The 24,887-nt window shown below is 41.1% G+C and overlaps 1 protein-coding gene across 1 annotated transcript in view; it reads right to left on the bottom strand.

Moving 5' to 3' along the window:
* The window catches only part of ZDBF2 (zinc finger DBF-type containing 2), a 74,925-nt gene that overhangs the window by 11,908 nt on the left and 38,130 nt on the right, over nt 1-24,887 (bottom strand). The window contains exons 3-4 of the mRNA XM_063428752.1: nt 13,557-13,608; nt 13,328-13,382 (exon numbers count right to left, since the gene is read on the bottom strand). Of these exons, the coding sequence (XP_063284822.1) occupies nt 13,328-13,382; nt 13,557-13,608 (107 nt within the window). The remainder of the gene's footprint in view (nt 1-13,327; nt 13,383-13,556; nt 13,609-24,887) is intronic.

Genomic DNA, 24,887 nt, shown 5'->3' with positions numbered 1-24,887 from the left:
ACTACTAACCCTGGTAGGGAACCAGACGACTCCTATAATCATAATTAGTACAACACACTGTAGTGGTTATGGAGTGTTCCTTCAGAGCAGAACCGTCTCTTTTTAGAAGTGACAATTCATCATTCCTCCACCCTATTAAAACTATTGAATCATTTATCACGGTGAGCAGTGCTGCAGAAGAAAAAATGCACTTAACTCTGCAAAGCTACCATGTTTAGGGAGACGTATCCTCCCTTGTTGCTCAGGGCATGCTCATGGACACTCAGGCATCTGCTGAGAAGTGCTGTACAAATGGACAAAGGCATTCCTTCCATATTTTTTTTTTTTTTTCCAAATTGATTTATTTATAATTTCCATAAATTATTTCTCACATAATACAATACATAGCATACCAAAAGACAATATGACAATCACTATAGACATAGATCACAGGCAGGCGTGGGTATGGTCCCCAAAGTCATTAGGTGGCCATATATCCACGTCTTTTAACAAACAGATAATCACTAAGGCAAACAATAATACAAACACTGCGGCTGCGGGACCTTTTTACTTATTTGGTTTATAGTAAACCTAATGCTTTAGATATACATCTGCTCTTTTAGGCCACCATATTAAAGAGTAGTAATCTTTTCTATTAGTTCTCTATAAATGGATGTAAACCTTTATCCCGAACGGTAAATATATAATAGCATATTATTCTCCATATCCAGTTGAAAAAGCAGTTGCTTTATGAATAGTGATTTCGTTGGAATTATCACTTGCTTCCAGTGTCTAGCAATCAATATTTTAGCTGCCATTAGACAATATGTTAGAGTATATCACCGTATATACTCGAGTATAAGTCGAGTTTTTCAGGACATTTTTTGTGCTGAAAACCCCCACTCGTCTTATACTCGAGTCACTGTCTGTATTATGGCAACTTACATTGTTGCTTGTAATGAGCCCGGCGGTCCTGTTGGGGGCTGGCAGGAAGCTGTAACTTACCTTTCCTGTAGCTCCTGTCAGCTCCCTTCTCTCTCCTCCGGTCCGGTCAGCTCCCCTACAAGTCTTGCGAGAGCCGCGGGGTCAGAGCATTGCCACGAGTTACCATGGCAACGCTCCGCGCGGCACTCAGACCGCGAGACTTGCTGACAGGGGAGCTGACCGGACCAGAGGAGAAAGAAGGGAGCTGCCAGGAGCTGCAGGAAAGGCAAGTTACAGCTCGCTGCCAGCCCCCCTCCCCCCTCCTCCTACACAGCCCATCCACTGGACCACCAGGGAATGAGAACCCCCCTCCCTGCCCATGTATCAAGCAGGGAGGGGGGGACGAAAAAATATATAAATAAAAATGTAAATAATAATAAAATAAAAATAATATATTAATAACATATATATATATATAAAAATAATAATAATATTAAAATAATAATAATAACTAAAAAAAAAAAAAAATGCCCACCCCCCACCAAGGCTCTGCATCACACACACAAACACACACTGCATTCATACACACTGCATTCATACACACACACACACACTGCATTCTTATATTCGGGTCGACTTATACTCAAGTATATACGGTATATTGTTTATCCCCCAACAAGCAATTTATATTAAACAGATATATTTCTGTTTTTTTAATCAACGTTCTACCAATAATATCCTTAATAATCCACTAGATCCCAAAATTGAATCAGTCTAGGGCAAATCCACCATATGTGATACATGGTTCCCTCCTGTTGCAAGCAACTCCAGCAGACTGAGGAATTTGAAGGGGAGATCCTAGAAAGCCTTACTGGCACCACGTACCACTTATACATAACTTTTACTTGTGTCTCAAGAATTTTAAGACAATGTATATGTTTTTTGAGTTTTAAAAGTATAGAATCCCAATCCATGTAATTAATGGAGATGGCTAAATCTTTTTCCCATTGCTTCACAGCAGATTATTTCAATAAAGGAGTTTTCAAGCTTAGTAATTTCAATGCATTAGAAATAGAAAATGCATGACTTATGCCCTTAAATGTTGTCTTAAGTAATTAATTAGAACTATTCAACTTTAATAAATGTTCTTTAAGAAACCCTTGGACTCGAAGGTACGGTATTTAAATATTTCTAGTTGAGAAAGATTTAATTTCTGCTTCAATATATCAAAAGTCCAACTTTTTAAATCAATGTCAGGCATTATTTTCTCTAATATTCTAATCTTAGAACCTTCAAAAATCTTATTATTAATTTTTAAATCTTTCTTTATATCTTGCCAATCTTTCAAAGTTTGTGATATTATCGGTGATTTCTCAATATCATTTATTAGGTTTCTTTCTTCCTATATCATTCAACAATAGGAAAGCAATAGGTTGTCTTTACCTACTCTACTTGCTTCCAACTTATACCATGACTGATCCATCAAATCGCTAACATGTAAATTGTGGACATGCATAATCATATTTGCCTGATAAGTGTTTCTAATTATCGGATATCCTATTCCCCCCACCTGGTGGTCCGTTTTGGACACAATCCTAATATTTATTCAAGGTCTTTTGCCTCTCCAGATATAATTAGTAAAGCTGGACTGTACAATATCAAGCCATTGCTTTGGAATTGCCAAGGGAAGCATTCAAAATAAATATGCCCACTTGGGGAGGATATATGCTTTAAAAGTGTTTATTCTCCCCAACCAAGAAATTTCATAACATCTCCATTCCCTTAATAGCGTCTTAGTGTGTTTAATAAGTCTTTACTTCCATTATTACTCTTAAATCTGCAGTAATATAAATGTCCAAATATTGTATAGCCTTTGATGATCAAGTAACATCAAAATCCTTTTTAAGATCATTGGCATCAATGTTTGAAATTAGAACCAATGTTTTATTCATATTTAATTTATAGTTCGATGCTATACTATATCTTTTAAATTCCTGCATTAAATGGGGAAGGGAAAAATATGGGTCTGTTACTGAAATAAGGGTGTCATCGGCAGGCATATCTTTAATTCCCTGTCTTTTAGAGACACCCCTTTGATCAGAAGGTTACTTCTAATATCAATAGTGAATGGTTCTATAGATAATATACATAATAAAGGGGACAGCGGATACCCCTGCCTCGTTCCATTAGATATATCAAACCAATCGGTACAAAAATCCTGACCCACCAACCTAGCCGAAGGAGAGGAATATAGCGTACCAATCGCATCTGCAATCCAACTCATTGCCAATTTCTTCTGGCTTTAAATATGTCTTGCCATCTTTTATTATTTTATAGATTTTATTGTCGGTTTTTGTTTTCTATATTTTATTAGTTAACATCTCATCTACTCTATTATTCCTGTAGTAGAATTTGGTTTTTAATCTTCTTAGATTGGATTCTATTCTTTCAGATATATTTATATTTATCTTTTCTCTGTATATTTTTTTGATTTTCTCTAGCTATTGAAAAATCACCCTGTTTTTGAGCAGCAAGATTATAGTACTGAATATATAAATCAGATTTAATCCACTGTTCTCCATTTCGTGACTTGCTATTTTAATCCAATAACGCCTTATTAATGATTTAAAGGTGCTCCAAAGACATTCAGAAGAAATCTCCTCTGATGAGTTTTCTTCAAAAACGTGTACAGACATTTTGTTTATATACTCTTTATTTTCTTCTGATTTTAAATAAATCATCCCTCAATCTCCATGGGGGTGGGGATCTCTGATACATATCCTTTATATCCGCAATCAACATATCATGATCCGACCATGTATTATCCCTTATAATAATTGTTAGTAATTATCCCTTACTAATTGGGTATCCCCTAAAATCAGATCAATTCTAGCAGCAGAACTATAAGGAACTGATCTGTGTATCCTTCCATATTTATTGAAAAGGTGCGTATATTTGGTTAAAAAATAAGAAACAGGGTGCTACTATCACCTATGTGGGTCACTCCACCACACATAAATAAGTAAAAAATAAAATAGTAGAAGTGGTGAAAGCACACACAAAAGATAAAATAACAAATTTTGTTACCCCTATGATCAATTAAAATCCAGATCCAGGACAAATGGTGAGTATGTCTTCCATATTTATGCTCACAGTATGACAGTGATAGGATTAAATTATTTTAGGTTATATGGCATGCTCTGACTGTGTCCAGAAAGTCAATTATCTAATTTTAACAAACAAAAATGAAAAAACAACACTTTTCTATTATATTTGTATCTCAAATTACAGATCCACTTTAATAGTTTTCTAACTTCAACTGCTTTTTGTCCTCGCATTGTTTTGTTTCATTAACTGCTAATACTTCTTTGATTAATTACTGTTTTTACATTTCAGATATAGTTATAGTGTCACGTATTCATCCTCACCTTGTGATGTTTGCACTGAAAATTGCATTCCTAGCGGTAATGAAGGTGCCGCTCACCGGTCCTGTGCCACTATGCCTGACTGCTGCAACATGTCCGTGGACGCTGCCCGCTATGGATCCACGCCATATTGTAGCCCCACGTACACCCACGGTTTTGACAACGTCGACGTACGTGTGACGTCACGCAAAAATGTTTTGGAGTCAAAGGCCGTTTACGGCCAATCGGATCTGCAAGAGGGTTATTTAACCCCTTAACACCGCAGCCAAATGTACAAGTTGTGAACAGAACAAAACGTAAACAAAACCTGGCATTTGCGCTATATGTCTGTCCAACCGTAATTCACCTCTTTCATATTAAATGCACCCCCCCTTATTATATATCATTTTATTCAGGGGAAACAGGGCTTTCATTTAACATCAAATATTTAGGTATTGAACATAATTTAATATAAAAAATATATTAAAAAATGGGAGAAAAAAAGAATTTTTTATTTTTTTTTAGTTCTATGTGACATTTTAACTGTGGATGTCAAAATACTGTTTGCTTTTACTGCAATACAATACACATATTTGTATTCAGCGATGTCTCACGTGTAAAACAGTACCCCCTATGTACAGGTTTTATGGTGTTTTGGGAAGTTACAGGGTCAAATATAGCGTGTTACATTTGAAATTGAAATTTGCCAGATTGGTTACGTTGCCTTTGAGACTGTATAGTAGCCCAGGAATTAAATTTACACCCATAATGGCATACCATTTGCAATAGTAGACAACCCAAGGTATTGCAAATGGGGTATGTCCAGTCTTTTTTAGTAGCCATTTGGTCACAAACACTGGCCAAAGTTAGCGTTAGTATTTGTTTGTGTGTGAAAAATGCAAAAAACGCCAATTTTGGCCAGTGTTTGTGACTAAGTGGCTACTAAAAAAGTCTGGACAAACCCCATTTGCAATACCTTGGGTTGTCTACTATTGCAAATGGTATGCCATCATAGGGGTAATTTTCATTCTTGGGCTACCATAGGGTCACAAAGGCAACGTAAGCAATCTGGCGAATTTTAATGTGAAAAAAATGAAACACAAGCCTTATATTTGACGCTGTAACTTTTGAAAACACCATAAAACCTGTACATTTGGGGTACTGTTGTACTCGGGAGACTTCGCTCAACACAAATATTTGTATTTCAAAACAGTAAAAAGTATTGCAGCAATAATATCGTCCGTGTAAGTGCTGTTTGTGCATGAAAAATGCAGAAAACGTCACTTTTACTGGCGATATCATCGTTGTAATACATTTTACTGTTTTGAAACACTAATATTTGTGTTCAGCAAAGTCTCCCGAGTAAAACAGTACCCCCCATGTACAGGTTTTATGGTGTCTTAGAAAGTTATAGGGTTAAATATAGTGCTAGCAAATTAAATTCCCTATACTTTCGGCATGGGTTGTCAGGCAGGTCCCGCTAATTGTAATTAATTAGGATACCTAATTATGTAAAATTATTACATAAATATATGTGTAGAATGAATATATCTATATATATACATAAGATGGGGTACATTGACGTTGTGGCAGGCTTATGCAATGTATGATCATATAATGTAACTAAATCCCCATTTTTTTGCCTAGATTAGGTGTTTTTAAAAAAAACTTTTACAAACTAATAAAATCTGTCAACATTGAAGTTGCTATTTAGTAGATAGGAGAGTGCGCTGGATCTTGTGTATTTATTGTATAATATGGCCCCCAGCAGCACCCCATTTAAGCATGTTTAGGTGAGTGCAACCATCCCCCCATGTTTCCTATATATATTTGGGAGTCTAGCCAACTCCTTGGTTCTGCACCCCTCCCTGTTACAGGTGCCTCATCTCAGGTCCCTATTTAGCCTTGTACTGCAGAGAGCCTCAGATGGAATTTTTTCCCAAGTAAGTGGTTAATCTCATAAGAGCAGACATTAGACTGTGAGAGTAGGACCTGCCAAAGATGGGGTACATTGACGTTGTGGCAGGCTTATGCAATGTATGATCATATAATGTAACTAAATCCCCATTTTTTTGCCTAGATTAGGTGTTTTTAAAAAAAACTTTTACAAACTAATAAAATCTGTCAACATTGAAGTTGCTATTTAGTAGATAGGAGAGTGCGCTGGATCTTGTGTATTTATTGTATAATATGGCCCCCAGCAGCACCCCATTTAAGCATGTTTAGGTGAGTGCAACCATCCCCCCATGTTTCCTATATATATTTGGGAGTCTAGCCAACTCCTTGGTTCTGCACCCCTCCCTGTTACAGGTGCCTCATCTCAGGTCCCTATTTAGCCTTGTACTGCAGAGAGCCTCAGATGGAATTTTTTCCCAAGTAAGTGGTTAATCTCATAAGAGCAGACATTAGACTGTGAGAGTAGGACCTGCCAAAGATGGGGTACATTGACGTTGTGGCAGGCTTATGCAATGTATGATCATATAATGTAACTAAATCCCCATTTTTTTGCCTAGATTAGGTGTTTTTAAAAAAAACTTTTACAAACTAATAAAATCTGTCAACATTGAAGTTGCTATTTAGTAGATAGGAGAGTGCGCTGGATCTTGTGTATTTATTGTATAATATGGCCCCCAGCAGCACCCCATTTAAGCATGTTTAGGTGAGTGCAACCATCCCCCCATGTTTCCTATATATATTTGGGAGTCTAGCCAACTCCTTGGTTCTGCACCCCTCCCTGTTACAGGTGCCTCATCTCAGGTCCCTATTTAGCCTTGTACTGCAGAGAGCCTCAGATGGAATTTTTTCCCAAGTAAGTGGTTAATCTCATAAGAGCAGACATTAGACTGTGAGAGTAGGACCTGCCAAAGATGGGGTACATTGACGTTGTGGCAGGTTTATGCAATGTATGATCATATAATGTAACTAAATCCCCATTTTTTTGCCTAGATTAGGTGTTTTTAAAAAAAACTTTTACAAACTAATAAAATCTGTCAACATTGAAGTTGCTATTTAGTAGATAGGAGAGTGCGCTGGATCTTGTGTATTTATTGTATAATATGGCCCCCAGCAGCACCCCATTTAAGCATGTTTAGGTGAGTGCAACCATCCCCCCATGTTTCCTATATATATATACATATGTGTATATATACGTATATATATATATATAATTTTTTTAAAATATTTTTATTTATATATAGTGATATATACGTATATATTTATGTATATAGATATATATTATGATTTATTTTTTTTACGTATTTACATATATATTTTTTTATATTATATATAAATATATATATATAACAATAATTATATATATATATTTAATCAGTATCAGTCTACGTGTAATTTGATATTAATATATATATATATATATATATATATATATTAATATTTAAATGCACGTCGTGTATGTGTAAATGTGTATGTGTGTGTATGTGTATATATATATATATATATATATATATACTTAGATCATATATATATAATATATATGATCTAAGTATATTTTATTTGTAACTGTAATTTTTTTAATTTATTTTTTTTAACTAATATTTAATTTTTTTCACAGGACAGGGGGCAATGACAGTGTCAGCCAGTGATTTCACATCACTGGCTGACACACAGGATCAGTGATCACAGTGACTGCCTGTGACTGTGATCACCTCCTGCAGATTGGGTAATTGACCACAGGGGGGAGTGCCTGGGTGGTACAAGCACTGCCCCCTTCCAATCTGCAGGGGGATCATTGTGCCAGCCAATAGGCTGACACATGTAACACTGATCGCAGTGACAGGCTGTCACTGCGATCAGAGCGCTCTGAGATCGCAGTGACAGCCTGTCACTGCGATCTCAGACTTAGCAGATCGCGGTCACTGACCCCAGGGGGACTGCCTGGGGGGCCAGGTAAGTCCCCCGACCGCGATCTGCAGAAGGGGAAAGCCGCCGGCCACATGTGTCAGCCGATTTGAAATCGTCTGATACATGCTGAATACTGGTCGCAGTGACAGCCTGTCACTGCGATCAGAGACTGCAGATCGCGGTCATCGGCCACAGGGGGGTTGCCTGGGGGGCCAGGCATCCCCCCCCGACCGCGATCTGCAGCGGGCGATTAGCGCCGGCCACGTGGGCAGCCATTATGGCGAGGAGGTACTATTACGCCCGCCGGCGTTTAGAGCCGGTTCCTGCAGGGCGTAATAGTACGTCCTCCGGATTTAAAGGGTTAAACTCATTTCTCCTTTTACTCATTGCCCTGTCGTGGTTTCCCTTTGCTGGTTATCCAAGAGAGTGTTCCTGTTCAGGGCCGCCATCAGGGGGTGACAACCGTGACAGTTGTCACGGGCCCGGCGGCCCTGGGGGGCCCGGACTGCTCTGGCAGTCCTGGGCCCCACTTTCCCTCCCTGCACACATAGATCGCGAATATCGCGATCTATGTGTGCAGCCGCGGGCCCCCGGCTCCCTGTTACCGCAGAGGGGGCCCAGGCCTCCAGCCTCTTCTCTTCTCCTCCCTGCTAATAACTCTCGCGAGACCCGGTTGCCATGGCAACGCTCCGCGGGTCTCGCGAGAGTTATTGGTGGAGAGAAGAGGAGAAGCTGGAGGCCTGGGCCCCCTCTGCGGTAACAGGGAGCCGGGGGGCCCCACCATGCCACCGGACCACCGGGGATGGAATCTCCCCCCTCCCTAGACACAGGTAAGCAGGGAGGGGGGAGAAACAATTTAATTAATTACATTTTTTTTTTTTTTAAATAATGTTAAAATGACCCCCCCTCTCCCTCCTCATTGCAAATTTACACACACACACTACATGCACTCACACAACACACACACACACACACACTGCATACACTGACACAACACACACACACACACACTACATACACTAACACACACTACATACACTGACACAACACACACACTGCACATACCAACACAACACACACTGCATACACTAACACAACACACACTCTGCATACACTGACACAACACACTCTGCATGCACTGACACAACACACACTGCATACACTTACACAACCCACACTTTGCATACATTGACACAACACACTCACCGCATACACTAACACAACACACACTCTGCATACACTGACACAACACACACACCGCATACACTAACACAACACACACACCGCATACACTGACACAACACACACACCGCATACACTAACACAACACACACACACTGCATACACTGACACAACACACACTCTGCATACACTGACACAACACACTGCATACACTAACACAACACACACTGCATACACTAACACAACACACTCTGCATACACTGACACAACACACTCTGCATACACTGACACAACACACACTGCATACACAAACACACACACTGCATACACTAATACAATACACACACTGCATTCACTAATACAACATGCACTCTGCATACACTACACACTAACACACTCACTGCATCCACTATACTGACACACACTCTGCATTCGCTACACATTACCACACTCTGCATTCACTACACTAACACACACTCTGCATCCGCTACACACTAACACACTCTGCATTCACTACACTAACACACACTGTGCATCCGCTACACACTAACACACTCTCTGCATTCACTACACATTAACACACTCTCTGCATTCACTACACATTAACACACTCTCTGCATTCACTACACATTAACACACTCTCTGCATTCACTACACATTAACACACTCTCTGCATTCACTACACTAACACACTCTCTGCATTCACTACACTAACACACTCTCTGCATTCACTACACTAAGACACTCTCTGCATTCACTACACATTAACACACACTCTGCATTCACTACAAATTTACACACACACTACATTCATTACACTGACACACTCTGCATTCACTACACCCTAACACACACTCTGCATTTATTACACACTAACACACACTCTGCATTCACTAAACTATGCACACACTCTGGATTCACTATACTGACACACACTCTGCATTCACTACACTAACATACACTCTGCATCACCTGTACACACAGCATCCACTACACAAACATCCTGTATTCACAGTACACACACTACATCCACCACAAATTGAAACATTCTGCATTCACTATACACAGACACTGTGTCTAATACACACACTACATCCACTACATACACTGCATCCACTAAACACATTTCATCTAGTACATACAAACACTACATCCACTACACAAACACACACTACATCACTGTACACACACTACATCCACTACTCAAACACTCTCTGCATTCACTACACATTAACACTCTGCATTCACTACACTAACACACACTCTGCATCCGCTACACACTAACACACCCTCTGCATTCACTACACATTAACACACACTCTGCATTCACTACACATTTACAAACACTCTGCATTCGCTGCACTAACACACACACACTACATTCATTACACTGACACACTCTGCATTCACTACACACTAACACACACTCTGCATTCATTACACACTAACACACACTCTGCATTCACTAAACTATGCACACACTCTGCATTCACTAAACTATGCACACACTCTGGATTCACTATACGACACACACTCTGCATTAACTGTACACACAGCATCCACTACACAAACATCCTGTATTCACAGTACACACACTACATCCACCACAAATTGAAACACTCTGCATTCACTATACACAGACACTGCGTCTAATACACACACTACATCAACTACAGACACTGCATCCACTAAACACATTTCATCTAGTACATACAAACACTACATCCACTACACAAACACACACTACATCACTGTACACACACTACATCCACTACTCAAACACACTCTGCGTTCACTATACACACTGCATCTGCTACACTAACACACTCTGCATTCACTGCACAAACAGTATCTAATACACACAAACACTACATCCATTACACACATTCTAATTCACTTACACTATACACACCACATTCAGTCCCGCATCATTGTCAGCGGACTAGGTAGGGCGTGGGCGGGCCCGGGAGGGAGGGGTCGGCCCAGACCTTGTGCTTTGTCAGGGGCCCCAAAATTTCTGATGGCAGCCCTGTTCCTGTTCGTAGTATTTCTGGTATTTGACTTTCCGGATTTCTGGTATCCTTGACTTTTGGCTTTCCCTGATCGTTGTGTCTCGTTCTGTATCCCTGACCTCGGCAAGTATTCTGACTATTCTTGGATAAGTTTAGTCCGGCCATTCTAGGTCCAGTTATACGTTACATAGTTACATAGTTAGATAGCTGAAAAGAGACTTGCGCCATCAAGTTCAGCCTTCCTCACACCTGTTTTTTGGACGTTATCCTTAGTCCTAGGTGTGATATTATTCTGCGTGCTGGATCACTTAGTAATCCTGACAAATAGTTATGCTCTACCGATCTATTTGAAAAGTATACAGCTACCAGTTTAAAACCTCTGTGTTATAGATCTATATTGCAAACAGAAAAGCAAAAGGCAATATAGGTTTTAAAACAAGTATCCAGAAAATCGTATCCATCAAGAGGCATGATGCTGCATCAAACACCGTAACTCAAAAAAAATACAGCCTTCTTGACTGTATTATTTTTAAATAGAACAGAGATAAACTTTATTCTGAAATATCAGGGTTATTAGCTGAAGTGAGGATTCAAAGTAAATTTCAAAGTTAAAGCAAAAAAGCCAAACTGAAAAATTATCCAAGACATCTGTGATTCCAGTTTGACTATTATGGTCTTAAATTTGAAATTCACTTTAAATTCTTACTTTAGTGAATTTCGAATTTAAAGCAAAAAAGCCATACTGGAAAAAATGATCCAAGTCATCTGTGGTTCCAGTTTGACGATTATGCACTTAAATTTGAAATTCACTTTAACTTCTTACTTTAGTGAATAACCCTAAAAATCTGGAAAGTTACTCTACCTTTTAACCCCTTAACCCCTTAAGGACCAAACTTCTGGAATAAAAAGGAATCATGACGTGTCACACACGTCATGTGTCCTTAAGGGGTTAAGGACACATGACGTGTGTGACACGTCATGATTCCCTTTTATTCCAGAAGTTTGGTCCTTAAGGGGTTAAAAGACACATTTTATTTAATTACTAATGGGCATTAGCAAGTAGCCTTGAAGAAAATGGAAAAAAAAACACCTGAAATCCAGCACTGCTGTCAATGCTCCACCTGACATCAGTCTCTCTTCCCTCAAAAGCATCTGATAGATAAGCTATTGTTTAGACTGTTCCACCAGCTCACAGCGCATGTGTATGCTCTGAGCCCGCGAGGAGATAGAGAAGATTTAATAAAAAAAAAATGACTGGGCAATATGCGTCACATCATCGGAAGCAGACAGCATCGGAAACAAACAGGTGTGCAGGACGTGATCTGAACTACGAGGATCACTTGAACTGTAAAAGTTGACTTTTTTTATTGTATACTATACTATTTGCATAGTGACCTCACTAGGATTTTACGCAAGTATTTTTTTTTATCTTACTTGTTATTAAATAAAATGAATGGTGTAACACTATTGGGGTCCATTGGTTCTCTTTCCTGCTCTACTGTTGCAGCATATATATGGAAATAAGCTCGGACCTAGGTGTATATTAGCCCCTGTCATTACAGAGCTGTTTAAACCAAGAGGTGGTAGAAGTGTCTCTGGTTCATGTAAGTGTACCAAAAAATAAGAACACTAGAATTTGATCTGTACAAGTATAAATTTTATAGCATTTTTTTATAATAAGAGTGGCATGAATAGTTTATTTCAAAAGAAATATGCAAAGTGCTATTAATCTGTCTGGGTGCAACTCTGCAATAGTATATGTACCATATCAACAGCATAAAAGAATGTGCTTCAGGGTTGAAATTTAGTCTTTTTTTTAACCTAGACAAATATGTAATACACTACATATATAGCTATTGTTCAAGGTTCTAATTCAGGAGTCTGGATGTGTTGTTTTTCCTTCTTACTGCATTGTGTTGCTTGGTTTAAATGCTGAATAAATAACTAATATTTTTCTTTGCTCACCTGGTACTGCTGTCCATTTTTGCACATCCCTCGCCAGCTTCTTTTCTATCACTGCCTGAGGAAGAGAAAATATGACTAAATGTATGTCCTATTATTGCGCACACAGTCTTATACAATCTCAGTCTACAGAAACTGAATTGATTAGTTTATTAAACACAGGTATTCAAAATCACTCTGGCTATCAACTGTATTGGTGTCTAAATGTCATTCATCTCCTGCTTTGGATTACCTGGTGCTGGAGCAGATGAACCATCATCAGAAGACTTTCTCTTATCAAACATCTGAAAAAAATAAAAATAAACATAAGCCTCAATGTATATATTGTATTAATATATTTATAGATAAACTTTTATTTTTTTCAACATACTAAAATATCAAAAACGATATCGATATATAAAAGAAAATCTGAATATTAAAAAATTAAAATATTTTTATAATATTAAAAATTTTAAAAGCTTACCCAACAATATTAAATTGAGACCATAGAGTGAGTAAATCTCACTTTCAAAACATTTGACATTATCTATTGTTTTTGGCAATCTTCTGTGTACTTACACTTTAGTGGCCTGAACATGGTCATACTCTAAATATGTTTAAATTATGTGTCTATTGTAAAGAAATTACAATACTCCCTTCAGTACTGCAAATATAAAAAGCCAGGGCTGTAAATATACATTTTGTTTCTTTCACCAGGTAAGCATAAGCCTCCAATTTAATAAGAATCTTTGGAGATCATAGCAAATGTTATTCGTATAGCAAGATTTGCATGAATTAAATAATAATTTTTAAAAAGCCAAAATGTTTTGTTACCTGTGCTATAGGATACAGGTGAGAGTGTTAATGCTTCAATGGGTTTTAACTTAACAATGACCCAGCATGTTTTGACACATGTCTAATATGTGATATATACAGTTGCAAGAAAAAGTATGTGAACCCTTTGGAATGATATTGATTTCTGCACAAATTGGTCATAAAATGTGATCTGATCATCATCTAAGTAAAATACAAGCCACACTGGAGAGGAGGAGATATCATTAGAAATATTGGAAGACTAGAAATGGAATGGGTTTACCGTTTAGATACCCTCCACCCCAATGGGCTTAATATAGAATTCGATTTGATTACATTTTTATAATGTTTTAAGTATTTTAATGTTTTTAATTTTGTATTTTAGAGGGAGTAGGCGTATTCCCTAGCTTTCAAAGCTTCGGGAGCGCCAAGAAAGGGAGTTCTGCAGCTGTTGTACTGCTTTAAATAATGGTCTAAAATAATTTAATCGTGGGTATCATTGAAAATATGATCCCAAATGAAAAGTAAATGAACAAATAAAACTTAATGTACCACCACCATAATACACACACTGGGGTGGGTCTGTACAATATAGTAGTTATATACAGTGAAACTGGTGCTGTAAAAGGGACACTACAGCTGCTTGCGTTAAATTGTGCACTAAAGGCTTGTTAGCCTGAGAGGCACAAGTAGATAACTGCTAACTGTGTCCCTTAGCATCAGAATGTAGAGAAACCTTTTTAAAAAAAGAAAACTAGATCCCAAGTATCCTCTAATAGGAAACAAAGTATCTCTGTATACCTAAGGGGATACAGAGTTGCCGCTTGACATGCAAGAGATACAGTGTTTCAGCCCAAAGGTAAGGCAGAGTTAGTGGTTGCAGTAGTTGCCCCTATTCCAGTGCGGGCTCTAAACAACCTGCTGAAGGAGAAAAAAAGATTACAGCCCAAATCCTATCGAAGGCTGACTAGAGTAGCTTGCTGCAGTGCTTGCCCCTACTGATACAGGAGCTGTAGTGAGTCCGCTGTGGAGGAAAAAAGATTTCTACACTGTTCACTTCTGAAATACTAATTGTGGATAGCTCTAACGTCGGTTAGGCGAGACCTAGACCCACTACCCTCACCCAGTGATCATATCAGTCCGTGCTGGTGAAATAAAAGAAAGAAAGAGTAACGACCTAACGTCCGTTTCGGCGCTGTTAGAGCGCCTTTGTCAAAGGTGAACCGGCTCCTGTGCCTCGCTGGGTTTAAATACCCGGACCGGCAGTGCAAGTAACCAATCACGGCGCTGGGCGTGTCTTGCCTCTTCGCGCCAAACATCCGTATAGTATGCCATTCGTCCGTGTATCCGCCCACGTGGGTGTAAGTAGTCCCTTTTACAGCACCAGTTTCACTGTATATAACTACTATATGGTACAGACCCACCCCAGTGTGTGTACTATGGTGGTGGTACATTAAGTTTTATTTGTTCATTTACTTTTCATTTGGGATCATATTTTCAATGATACCCACGATTAAATTATTTTAGGACAACCAATTTTTTAAAAAAATTTTTAAACTCTTGTAAAAATTTTGGATCTTAATAAATATTTACAGCTGAATGCATTCCAGTTGAGGATTTAAACACTTTCCATTCTGAGCATTATTTAACACAGAAAATGTCCTCTCCCAAAACAAGGCCTCTATCAGCAAGCAATTATAAAACAGCTACATTTATTGAAATCCGCTGTAAAACTTGTAGATCTCCACGATACAAATAGGTTTGCTAGCCATTTAGTGCAGCATATTTTAACAATCCTTTAGTAATGCTTTAATAATTCTACAAATATTTACAAAATTATATACATCTCTCTCAATATATACACACACACATACACCACACACAAACACATCTCTCTGTGATTATATAAAGTTCTGTGTATCTATTTATACATACACATATTTATATCTCTCTCCATACATACTGTACTGAAATTCAGAATAGTGTGAATTTGTTAAACATGTTGGCATAAAAACGGTTACAAATTCATGTAAAAAAAAAAAAAAAAAAAAAAAAAAGATACACAATAATTGCTATTGCTATGGTGTCCAGAAGCAATATTAATTGCAATACTTATGAATGAGTGGCTATGGGAAGATTTTGATAGTGTCTTCAAAACGCAATGTGAGTAAATCTCTATACAATCAATGACATACTATTAATCCTAAAAAGGGTTATTCAGAACAATGGTCTTTGAACCATGTCAAGACATGGCTACCACGGTACTTCCTGAAAATACAACATTGTAAGTGTATTTTAGCACAATGACATACCGGTATATATTGTTTTTGATATGCATAAGGAATAAAAATGGTTTGATATCGGTTTAAAAAAAAAATGGCAGCCAATTGCTTTTTTTTTTTTTTTCAATTCTTTATTTAAATGTCGACCGGCACATTGCATCATATTACTTTTGGCCTACGCAGAGGCCCAATCATAAGAATCATCTTAATAGTTGTAATACAGGAAGGAAGGGTATGTTAGTGCATAGAAAATACTTCGCAAATGGCTTGCGCAGAAGCCTTTCGGACATATCTTTGTGTTGTGCCGAGTCTACATGTATTTAGATTTCGTCTCAGTTCGTAGGTACATACATACATCGATGACTATTGTGCATTGAGACATATACAAGTAAAAATATCCATCAAAATATAATATAATAAAGTAAGGTAATATATGTACAGTATAAAACAAAAACTGTAAAACCTGTAACATTGGGTATGTCATGCTGTATATTGTATTTTCAAGACTGTCGGAGTTGGGATTATGCTTAGTATGTTATATGTCATATTGTTCCCAGAGAGCCCAAGTTTTTTGGAAGGAGGCATTGGAATCGCGAACCTGTGCGGTTAGCTTGTCCATCAGGTAATTATCCCTGATTTTGGAGAGGACTAGGGGGATCGGGGGTACTTCGTGTTTAATCCAATATTGTGCTAATGCTCTACGAGCTGCCAGGTTAAGCATATTTAACAGTTTTTGGTCGTGTTTATTTAGCCCCTCTGTTGGCCGTGATAGTAGGCATGCCCAAGGGTCAAGTGTTATCCTGCGTTGCAGAATATTCGAGGTTAGGTCTGTAACTTTTCCCCAGTACTCTTTAACCTTGACACAGTGCCACCACATGTGGATGTATGTGCCCTTTTCTCCGCAGAGCCTCCAGCAAGTGTCTGTGGGGCTTAATTGCATATGGCATTGTTTAACAGGGGTCGTGTACCACCGAAGTAGTATTTTGTATGATTGCTCCTGGAGGGCCGTGCATACGGAAACTTTTGCATTAGCCTCCCAGATATCCTGCCAGTCTGTCCCCTCTAATGTCTCCCCTAAGTCTGTCTCCCATTTGTCTGTGTATGTCTGATTGCCCCAGGTCCCTGATTCTAGGCATATATGATTGTATAATAGCGAGATTAGTTTGGTTGGCATACGCTCTTGCAAGCAAATTTTCTCATAGAAAGTGAGCGGTTTGGCTATTGCCGTTCTGACTTCTCTGGTCTGTGCGAAGTCCCGTATCTGGAGATATCTGAAGAAGTCACTTGTTTTTAGTGGGGCCAGGGATTGTAGATGTTGGTAAGAAACTAATTGGTTGTTTGAAAACAGGTGTGTGTAGCGTTGTAGACCTGTGGCCTCTATGCCCTGAAACTCTCGTGCCCTCAGTCCGGGTGGGAATGCCCTGTTGCGCAAGACCGGAGTCACTGAGGACGGTAAATCTGTTAGTTTAAGTTTCTTTGCGACCCTGTCCCATAAGCTAAGGGAGTTAAGGATTGCCGGGCATTCTGTCCGTAGGAGTACTCTGTGTTCTCTGGGCACCCACATAAGAAATTGCGGTAGGTCTGCCCCAGTCATGAGGGATTCTATGTCCACCCACCTACGTTGGTTAGTCGGGCAGTGCCAGTGAGCTATTTGAGCTAATTGTGCGGCCGTGTAGTAATGGTGCAGGTGTGGCATACCTAAACCTCCCCTCCATTTAGGGTTATACAGAGTTGCCTTGGCTATCCTGGGTCTCTTTCTTTGCCATATAAAGGCATCTATTGCCTTTTGTGTGTCTGCTAGGTCATTCTTGGTGACCCGGACTGGGAGCGCTTGGAAGAGGAATAGCAGTCTTGGCAGTATATTCATTTTTACTGAGTGTAACCGGCCAAGCCATGTAATCGGCTTGTCTGTCCAGTTGTCTAGGTCTGTCTTAAGTCTGTTGAGCAGCGGTGTGTAGTTGTGTTGGTAAAGTGCTTTGTGGTCCGCAGTTAGCCTGACGCCTAGATATGCGAGTGTGGTCGTAGACGTTTTGATGTGGTGCGTTCGTCTAATGTATTGTAACTCTTGTTCGGGAATGTGAAATGGTAGCGCTATTGATTTGGTGAGATTGACTTTGTACCCGGATAACTCCCCGTAAATTTGAAGTAGTTTTTCCAGATTCGCCATTGAGGGGATCGGATCTTCCAGTGTGAGGAGTATATCGTCCGCATATGCTGCTGTTTTAAATTGCTCCCCCCTAATTTGTACCCCTTTAATATTTGGATCAGTTCTGATGAGATGCAGGAGTGGCTCAAGTACTATCGCGAACAAAAGCGGCGACAAGGGACAACCCTGTCTCGTACCATTGCTCACTCGAAATGGTGTCCTCGGGGCGCCCGTTATTATGGTTTGTGCCTGTAGGTCTGTGTATAGGGCTTTTATGGCAGTGATGTATGTGTCCGGGAAGCCTTGTATTTGTAATAAATGGAACAGGAAAGACCATTGGACCCTGTCAAAGGCCTTCTCTGCGTCAAGGGACAATGCTAGGGCTGGTGACTTAGAGTTAGACACGAGCCACATCAGATCAGCTCCTCTGCGTGTATTCTCGTATAATTGGCGCCCCGGCATGAAGCCAACTTGGTCTGGGTGTATTAATTTTGGGAGTAGTGGGGTTAGTCTCCTCGCCAATATCTTTGCGAATATTTTTAAGTCCGCGTTTATAAGTGATATTGGTCTGTAATTAGTGGCTAGTGTACCGTCTTTGTCTGGTTTGGGGATTAAAATTATGTTGGCCGTGGCCATGTCGTGGTCTGGAGTGCCGTCTTGGAGGAAGTGGTTGTATAATTTGGTGAGGTAGGGGGCTAGTTCCGGTTTATATCTTTTGTAATAGCCCATATCGTACCCGTCAGGGCCCGGTGCTTTGCGACCTTTAAGGGTTGCTATCACCGATTCTACCTCCTCCTGTGTGATGGGGTTCTCCAGGGTGTTGGCCTCCACTGTGGACACCTGGGGGAGGTTTAATTGGGACAGGAATTCTGTTATGCGTGTGGTATATTGTGTCTGCGCTTCCCCTTCTCTTGGGGTGTGGTTGTATAGTTTCTGGAAGTATTCGGTGAACGTGCTATTGATGTCTTTCGGGGTGTGTACCAGGTCATTGGCAGCGGTTCGTAGCGTGGTTATGGGTTTACGCCCTGGTCTGGGTCGGAGGGTCCGTGCTAGTAGTGTGTCCATCTTGTTGGCTTTTTCATAGAAAAAGCGCTTTGACCAGACTAAGGAGCGTGCTATGTCTGCTATGGTGAGTTCTTTTATAGCGTGACGTACGGTTTGTAGCTTTGTGTATATGGTGGTTGTGGGCGCCTGCTTATGTCGTAGCTCTAGTTTCCTCATTGTGGTTTGTAGTTCTAGGAGGCGTTTCGTTTTGGTTCGTTTTTTATGTGTGGCTGCCTGTATGAGGTGTCCCCGTAACACCGCTTTGTGTGCTGCCCACAATGCGGTCGGGTTGATATCTTCCGTGTCGTTAGTGGTGAAATAGTCTAAGATTTTCAGTCGGGTGGTGGCGGATATGTCGTTGTCAGTGAGTAGGTCCGTGTTGAGTCTCCATGTCCATGCGTTGCGATGTTGGCCTATGCCTAAGGTTATAGTCACATCTGCATGGTCCGACCATGTGATATTGTTGATTTCTGAGTGTATTAGTTTAGCCATGCCAGCTCAGTTGAGGAGAAGGTTGTCTATTCTGGAGTATGTAGTGTGGGGTGCGGAGTAGTATGTATAGTCTAAGGTGTCTGGGTGTTGTAGTCTCCACGCGTCCATTAGTCCAGTGCGTTGTAGAAAGGTATGGAGGAGTTTGTCCTGACCCCCTCTTCCCTGTGAACGCTGAGTTCCTATTTTAGAGCTACGGTCGGTCGCCGGGCTGGGTACGGCATTTAGGTCTCCTCCCACCACCATTATGCCTCCCTGTAGGGAGGTGAGTAGGGATGTTATTGAATTCCAGTAATCATTATCTGGTTTGTTTACTATGTGCAGTTTGGTATTGCAGTAGTTGCCGGTGATGGCCAAGTATCTGCCTTCAGGGTCCTTCTGTGTGTGTGTGACCGTAAAAGGGCAGCGCTTGTGTATGAGTACGGCCACGCCTGCGTGTTTACGTAGCGCCCTGGCCTCGTGGATAATGTTGTAAATGTTATCCCCTAATTTGGTTGGCGAGGCCTTCGGTATGTGGGTCTCTTGTACCAACGCTATGTCTGCTTTTTTTGCCTTGAGATCACGTAGGAGCAGTCTGCGTTTGGTAGGTATGTTTAGGCCTTTGGCGTTAATGGATAAAAATTTTAGCGTCATGTGCCCATTACTCTCGTGTGGCGTGTGATTGCTGAGTGTGTTTCTTCCCTACCTGTCCGTTGTCTGTTGGTCTCCCTCTCTTCGACAGACTGCATGTCTAGGCTCTCTAACCAGAGCTGGTTCCTACCTCCAGTCGTGTTAGTCATACCCAAAATCATAAATAAAAACATGAACATAAACATAAAGTAACTGTTAACCTTTGGTACATAGTAATATAACAATTTGTGCACACTGGTCTTACAACTTGCCAGTGTCGGGTGGGGGTGCCCCTCACCTTCGCAGGTCCAAATTTGCTCCTGCGAGGGGGGGGGGGGGAGTCTCCAGTCCACTGTGCCTCTGTATGAGGCCTCTAATGCTGTAACAAGGTCGTGGAGCCCAGCTCCATATCTTGAAGCCCACTGAGCTTAATGGGGTGAAGGCGGGGGGGGGGGGGGGGGTGGTGTACAGGGGCATTCAGCTTATCAGGTCTACTCGTTAAAGATGAACCTAATACCCCTTGCTGCTAACGGAGCTCTGGGTCTCTAATTGATCCAGAGACCTATTCGGTCTGCCGTACTGATATCGGGTAGGCTGCAAGGGTGTTGCTACACACGCTAATGCAATAACCCCAATTCTAACATTTATACTCGTAACCAGAACAAGTTTGCAGTTAACTGGTTGCGATGCTAAACTTTCTTCCAGTTTTTAACCCTCTTTTTTTGTTTTTCTTTTTTTTTCCATTTTTTTGTTTTTATGCTTTTTTTTTTTTTTTTTTTCTCAACATAACATAGTTTTTAACATTTGGTGTTGCCCATTACCTATCACATGTCTACTATATTTAGCAGGTTGCTGGTATGGATAGGGTGTCTCTACCTTGGGGGGGGTGCCCCAATGAACTGGTAGTGTACAGCATGTTGGGGTACTCCGTGTGGGGGTCATCATATCACAACATACAGTACACAAGCACACCCCACCTCCACGGATCGCTCTTTCAGAGCCGGGTGCAAAAAATTAAGTCCCATGTAGAAGACTTTAACTAGGCAAAGGCTGCATACGATACCGATCAGCTGTCAGCGATGAAGTGTACGACAGTTCAGGTGAGTCTCTCTCTCCTTAGGAACCGGGTCCCGGCAGGTTGGGAGAGTGAACCATAGGTGGTCGTGAGGTGACCGCTGAGGGTCTCAGGTGTGGCGGTCTGTCGAGGCTTTAGCTGCTTTGACGACTGTCCAGTCTGCGGGTAGATCTTCAAGCTCGGGCGGTGTTTCTCCGGATAGGGCAAAACTTCTTGGTGGTTCTATCTGGAGGCTCCTAAGGAATCTTAGTGGGTCCCCTCCTGGTTGCAGGGTGTAGGTAGTCCCGGCCTTGAAAGCCACCAACTTGAAGGGATGTCCCCATGTATATTTGATTTCCCGCTCTTGAAGCAGAGTTGTCAGGGGTCTCCAGTTTCTCCTGCGTTGCAGTGTGGTTGGGGAAAAGTCCTGGTATAAGGTGATGATAGCGTTTTGATAATTTAGCTCATTGGTCCTAGCATACTTCATCACCGCTTCTTTTGTGGAATAGTAATGAAAACGGATGATGATGTCTCTCGGTGCCTGTCCCTCCGTTCTACGGGCTCGGAGCGCTCTGTGTGCTCGATCGATTGCCCAGTAGGTATCAGGGATGTCTGGGAGTAAGTGCTTGAAATAGTGCTCCATTTTGCTCACCAGGTTCCCTTCCGCGGCTGATTCGGGGAGGCCTCTAAGTCTCACATTATTGCGCCTGGAGCGGTTGGCGAGGTCTTCCACTGTGAGTTCTAAGTCACAGATCCGCTGTTCCATTGCTCTCGAGTATGATGCGGTGTTGTTATGGGCCTGCGTGACCAGATCCATCTTTTCCTCTAGGGCCGCCGTCCGGGCGCCCAACGCCTGGATTTCTGCCTTGACCTCTCTCGTGCTGTTGGAGATTTCCTTGGCAAGGAAGCTTTTCACCTCCTGAAGTTTAGCCAGTATTTGTGCAGGGTCCCCTGGTTGCGTTTCTGGCAGGTCACTGCCCGTGGTAGAGGCCGGGGAGAGGGATCCACGCGGGCTGTGCTGGCGGCCATCTTGTGAGGCCTGTCTGCCTCGCGGCGTTGTTAGCATGTCAGCCACCGATCTGCCGGTTTCTCTCCTGTCGCCCCTTTTTTTCGGGTCCTGTTTCAAGCCGGAGTGTCTGCCTGGCATAGTGGAGGGTGTTAGGCTAGTTTTTAGGTCTCGATGCTTATGGCTAGTGCCGGATTAAGAGTGGATTCGACGGAGCTCCGGAATTATGCGGTCATCCCGGTCGGTGTCTAGGCCACGCCCCCAGCCAATTGCTTTTTAAAGTCCATCTCTGTATAGCAAAGTGTCAATAATATACTCTAAGAGTTAAATAAACATAGAGAGGAAACCCCTTTATAAATTGGAGCTGTATTGCCTTTCGGGATTATGGTTTCATTTGTTGGTCAGATAGTTATATATATATATATATATATATATATATATATATATATATATATATATATATATTAAAATACATTTATCTTCAACAACCATACATCGATTATAAAATGATAAATAATTTTTTTTTACATATCTAGCACTAAATATTTTATGATTTCAAGCATGGAGTGATTAATTTTTGAATATATGTTTATATATTTCCATAGTATTGCACAACAGAACAAGGGTTTCTACAAATGATCTAGGGAGAGCTACATTGAATAGAAAACGGGTATAACTATATGGGAAAGAAATGTTTACATTTTAGGAAGAGAAATGATTACTGTACGCCATTTTTTTTTTTTTTTTTTTAATTCTTTATTTTTCCGTGCATGAGTTTATCATAACAATCATACATGTCTTGCCCCAACAGCAGTGACATGTTGTAGAGGAAACAAAGCATAACAGTTGTGGCATTGAAAATGAGTGCACATTTCTGTATTTTTTTTATACAGTAGAGACATCGGTAGAAGGCAAGGTAAAAGTCAGTGGTGCAGTAAGTGTTGAAACATAGGCTATGCTGGCTGACTATTTGAGAGTAAGTTTTAAGAATAGAACTAACTAGTAGTTTACACGTTTGACATTATATTTAGGAGATAGGCTAAATAGCTGACTGGGCGCTATATATGATTCACGAACAAGCAGAGAAAAGGAAAACAACATTATACAGAGTGAACTTGAGAATATATCATGCATAAAGATTTGAGAGCAGGTAGTGGAATCTGCACATTTTTAAAGGTAAATCCTGACATACAATAGAACACATTTGTAATGGATAATCATCGGCTAAATGATCTGTAGTTAACAAGCTAATTGCCTGTGGTTCTTATATTGTGTTGCTTGCTCCACTCCTGCTATTTGTATGCAACAGTCTGTGCTGCGAGTTGTTAGGGCCAGTTCCGCCCGCAGTGTGAGACATACTGTGCGGTGGGATCTTGCAGAGTCTCTGCTGCAGGGCCTGCAGGGGCACAGACTGTCTCTAGGTCATTCCGTCTTGATCAGCCGACACCGGCTCTGAGTGAGTGGCACGTGGGTCCGGAGCGCTGCGAGGTCTCTTCCCCCGTTGGTTGTTGCCGCTGTGTGAGTATATCCCAGAAGTGGGTCGGTATCGCCTCCAGGCTCCGCAGTGGATCACTCCAGTGCGGTTGTGTCGGGCGCATGGCCATCCTGCATGTCCCGCTGCCGGCCGCCATTTTAGGTGCGCCTTGTAGGAGGTTGTAGTCCTGCTTGTCTGCGTCAGGCTTGTATTGCTGGCTCAGCTGGTGATTGTGGATGTCGAGTGCGGGCCGGGATGACCCCCGCCGGCCCAGGGGGGGGAGGAAGGCTGGTGCACTGAGAGGTGTGTGTGCGGTGTTACCATCCAGAAGAGCGGCCGTCTCTCCCTGGCTCGGCCGCATGTAGGCCCCTTGTGCTTTGCGTGGGATCCCGGGCAGTGTGAGTCTCGATTGTGGGTTCCTTCGATGCACCCGGGTTTCCCCAGCTCGTCCCATGCCCCCTGACTGGTGGGTGGTTTTGTGTTTGGGGTAATTATCCCCATTATCGTCGCTTCTTGCAGGAGCTGCTGTACAGCACGTCTATCCTGCTCGCCAGTCAGGCTCCGCCCCCGATTAAATTATTTTAGACCATTATTTAAAGCAGTACAACAGCTGCAGAACTCCCTTTCTTGGCGCTCCCGAAGCTTTGAAAGCTAGGGAATACGCCTA

Source organism: Pelobates fuscus, chromosome 8 (genome assembly GCF_036172605.1).
Source record: "Pelobates fuscus isolate aPelFus1 chromosome 8, aPelFus1.pri, whole genome shotgun sequence".
Lineage (NCBI taxonomy): Eukaryota > Metazoa > Chordata > Amphibia > Anura > Pelobatidae > Pelobates > Pelobates fuscus.
Note: the sequence above shows the minus strand (reverse complement) of the source record. Positions and strands in the feature narration are given on the sequence as shown.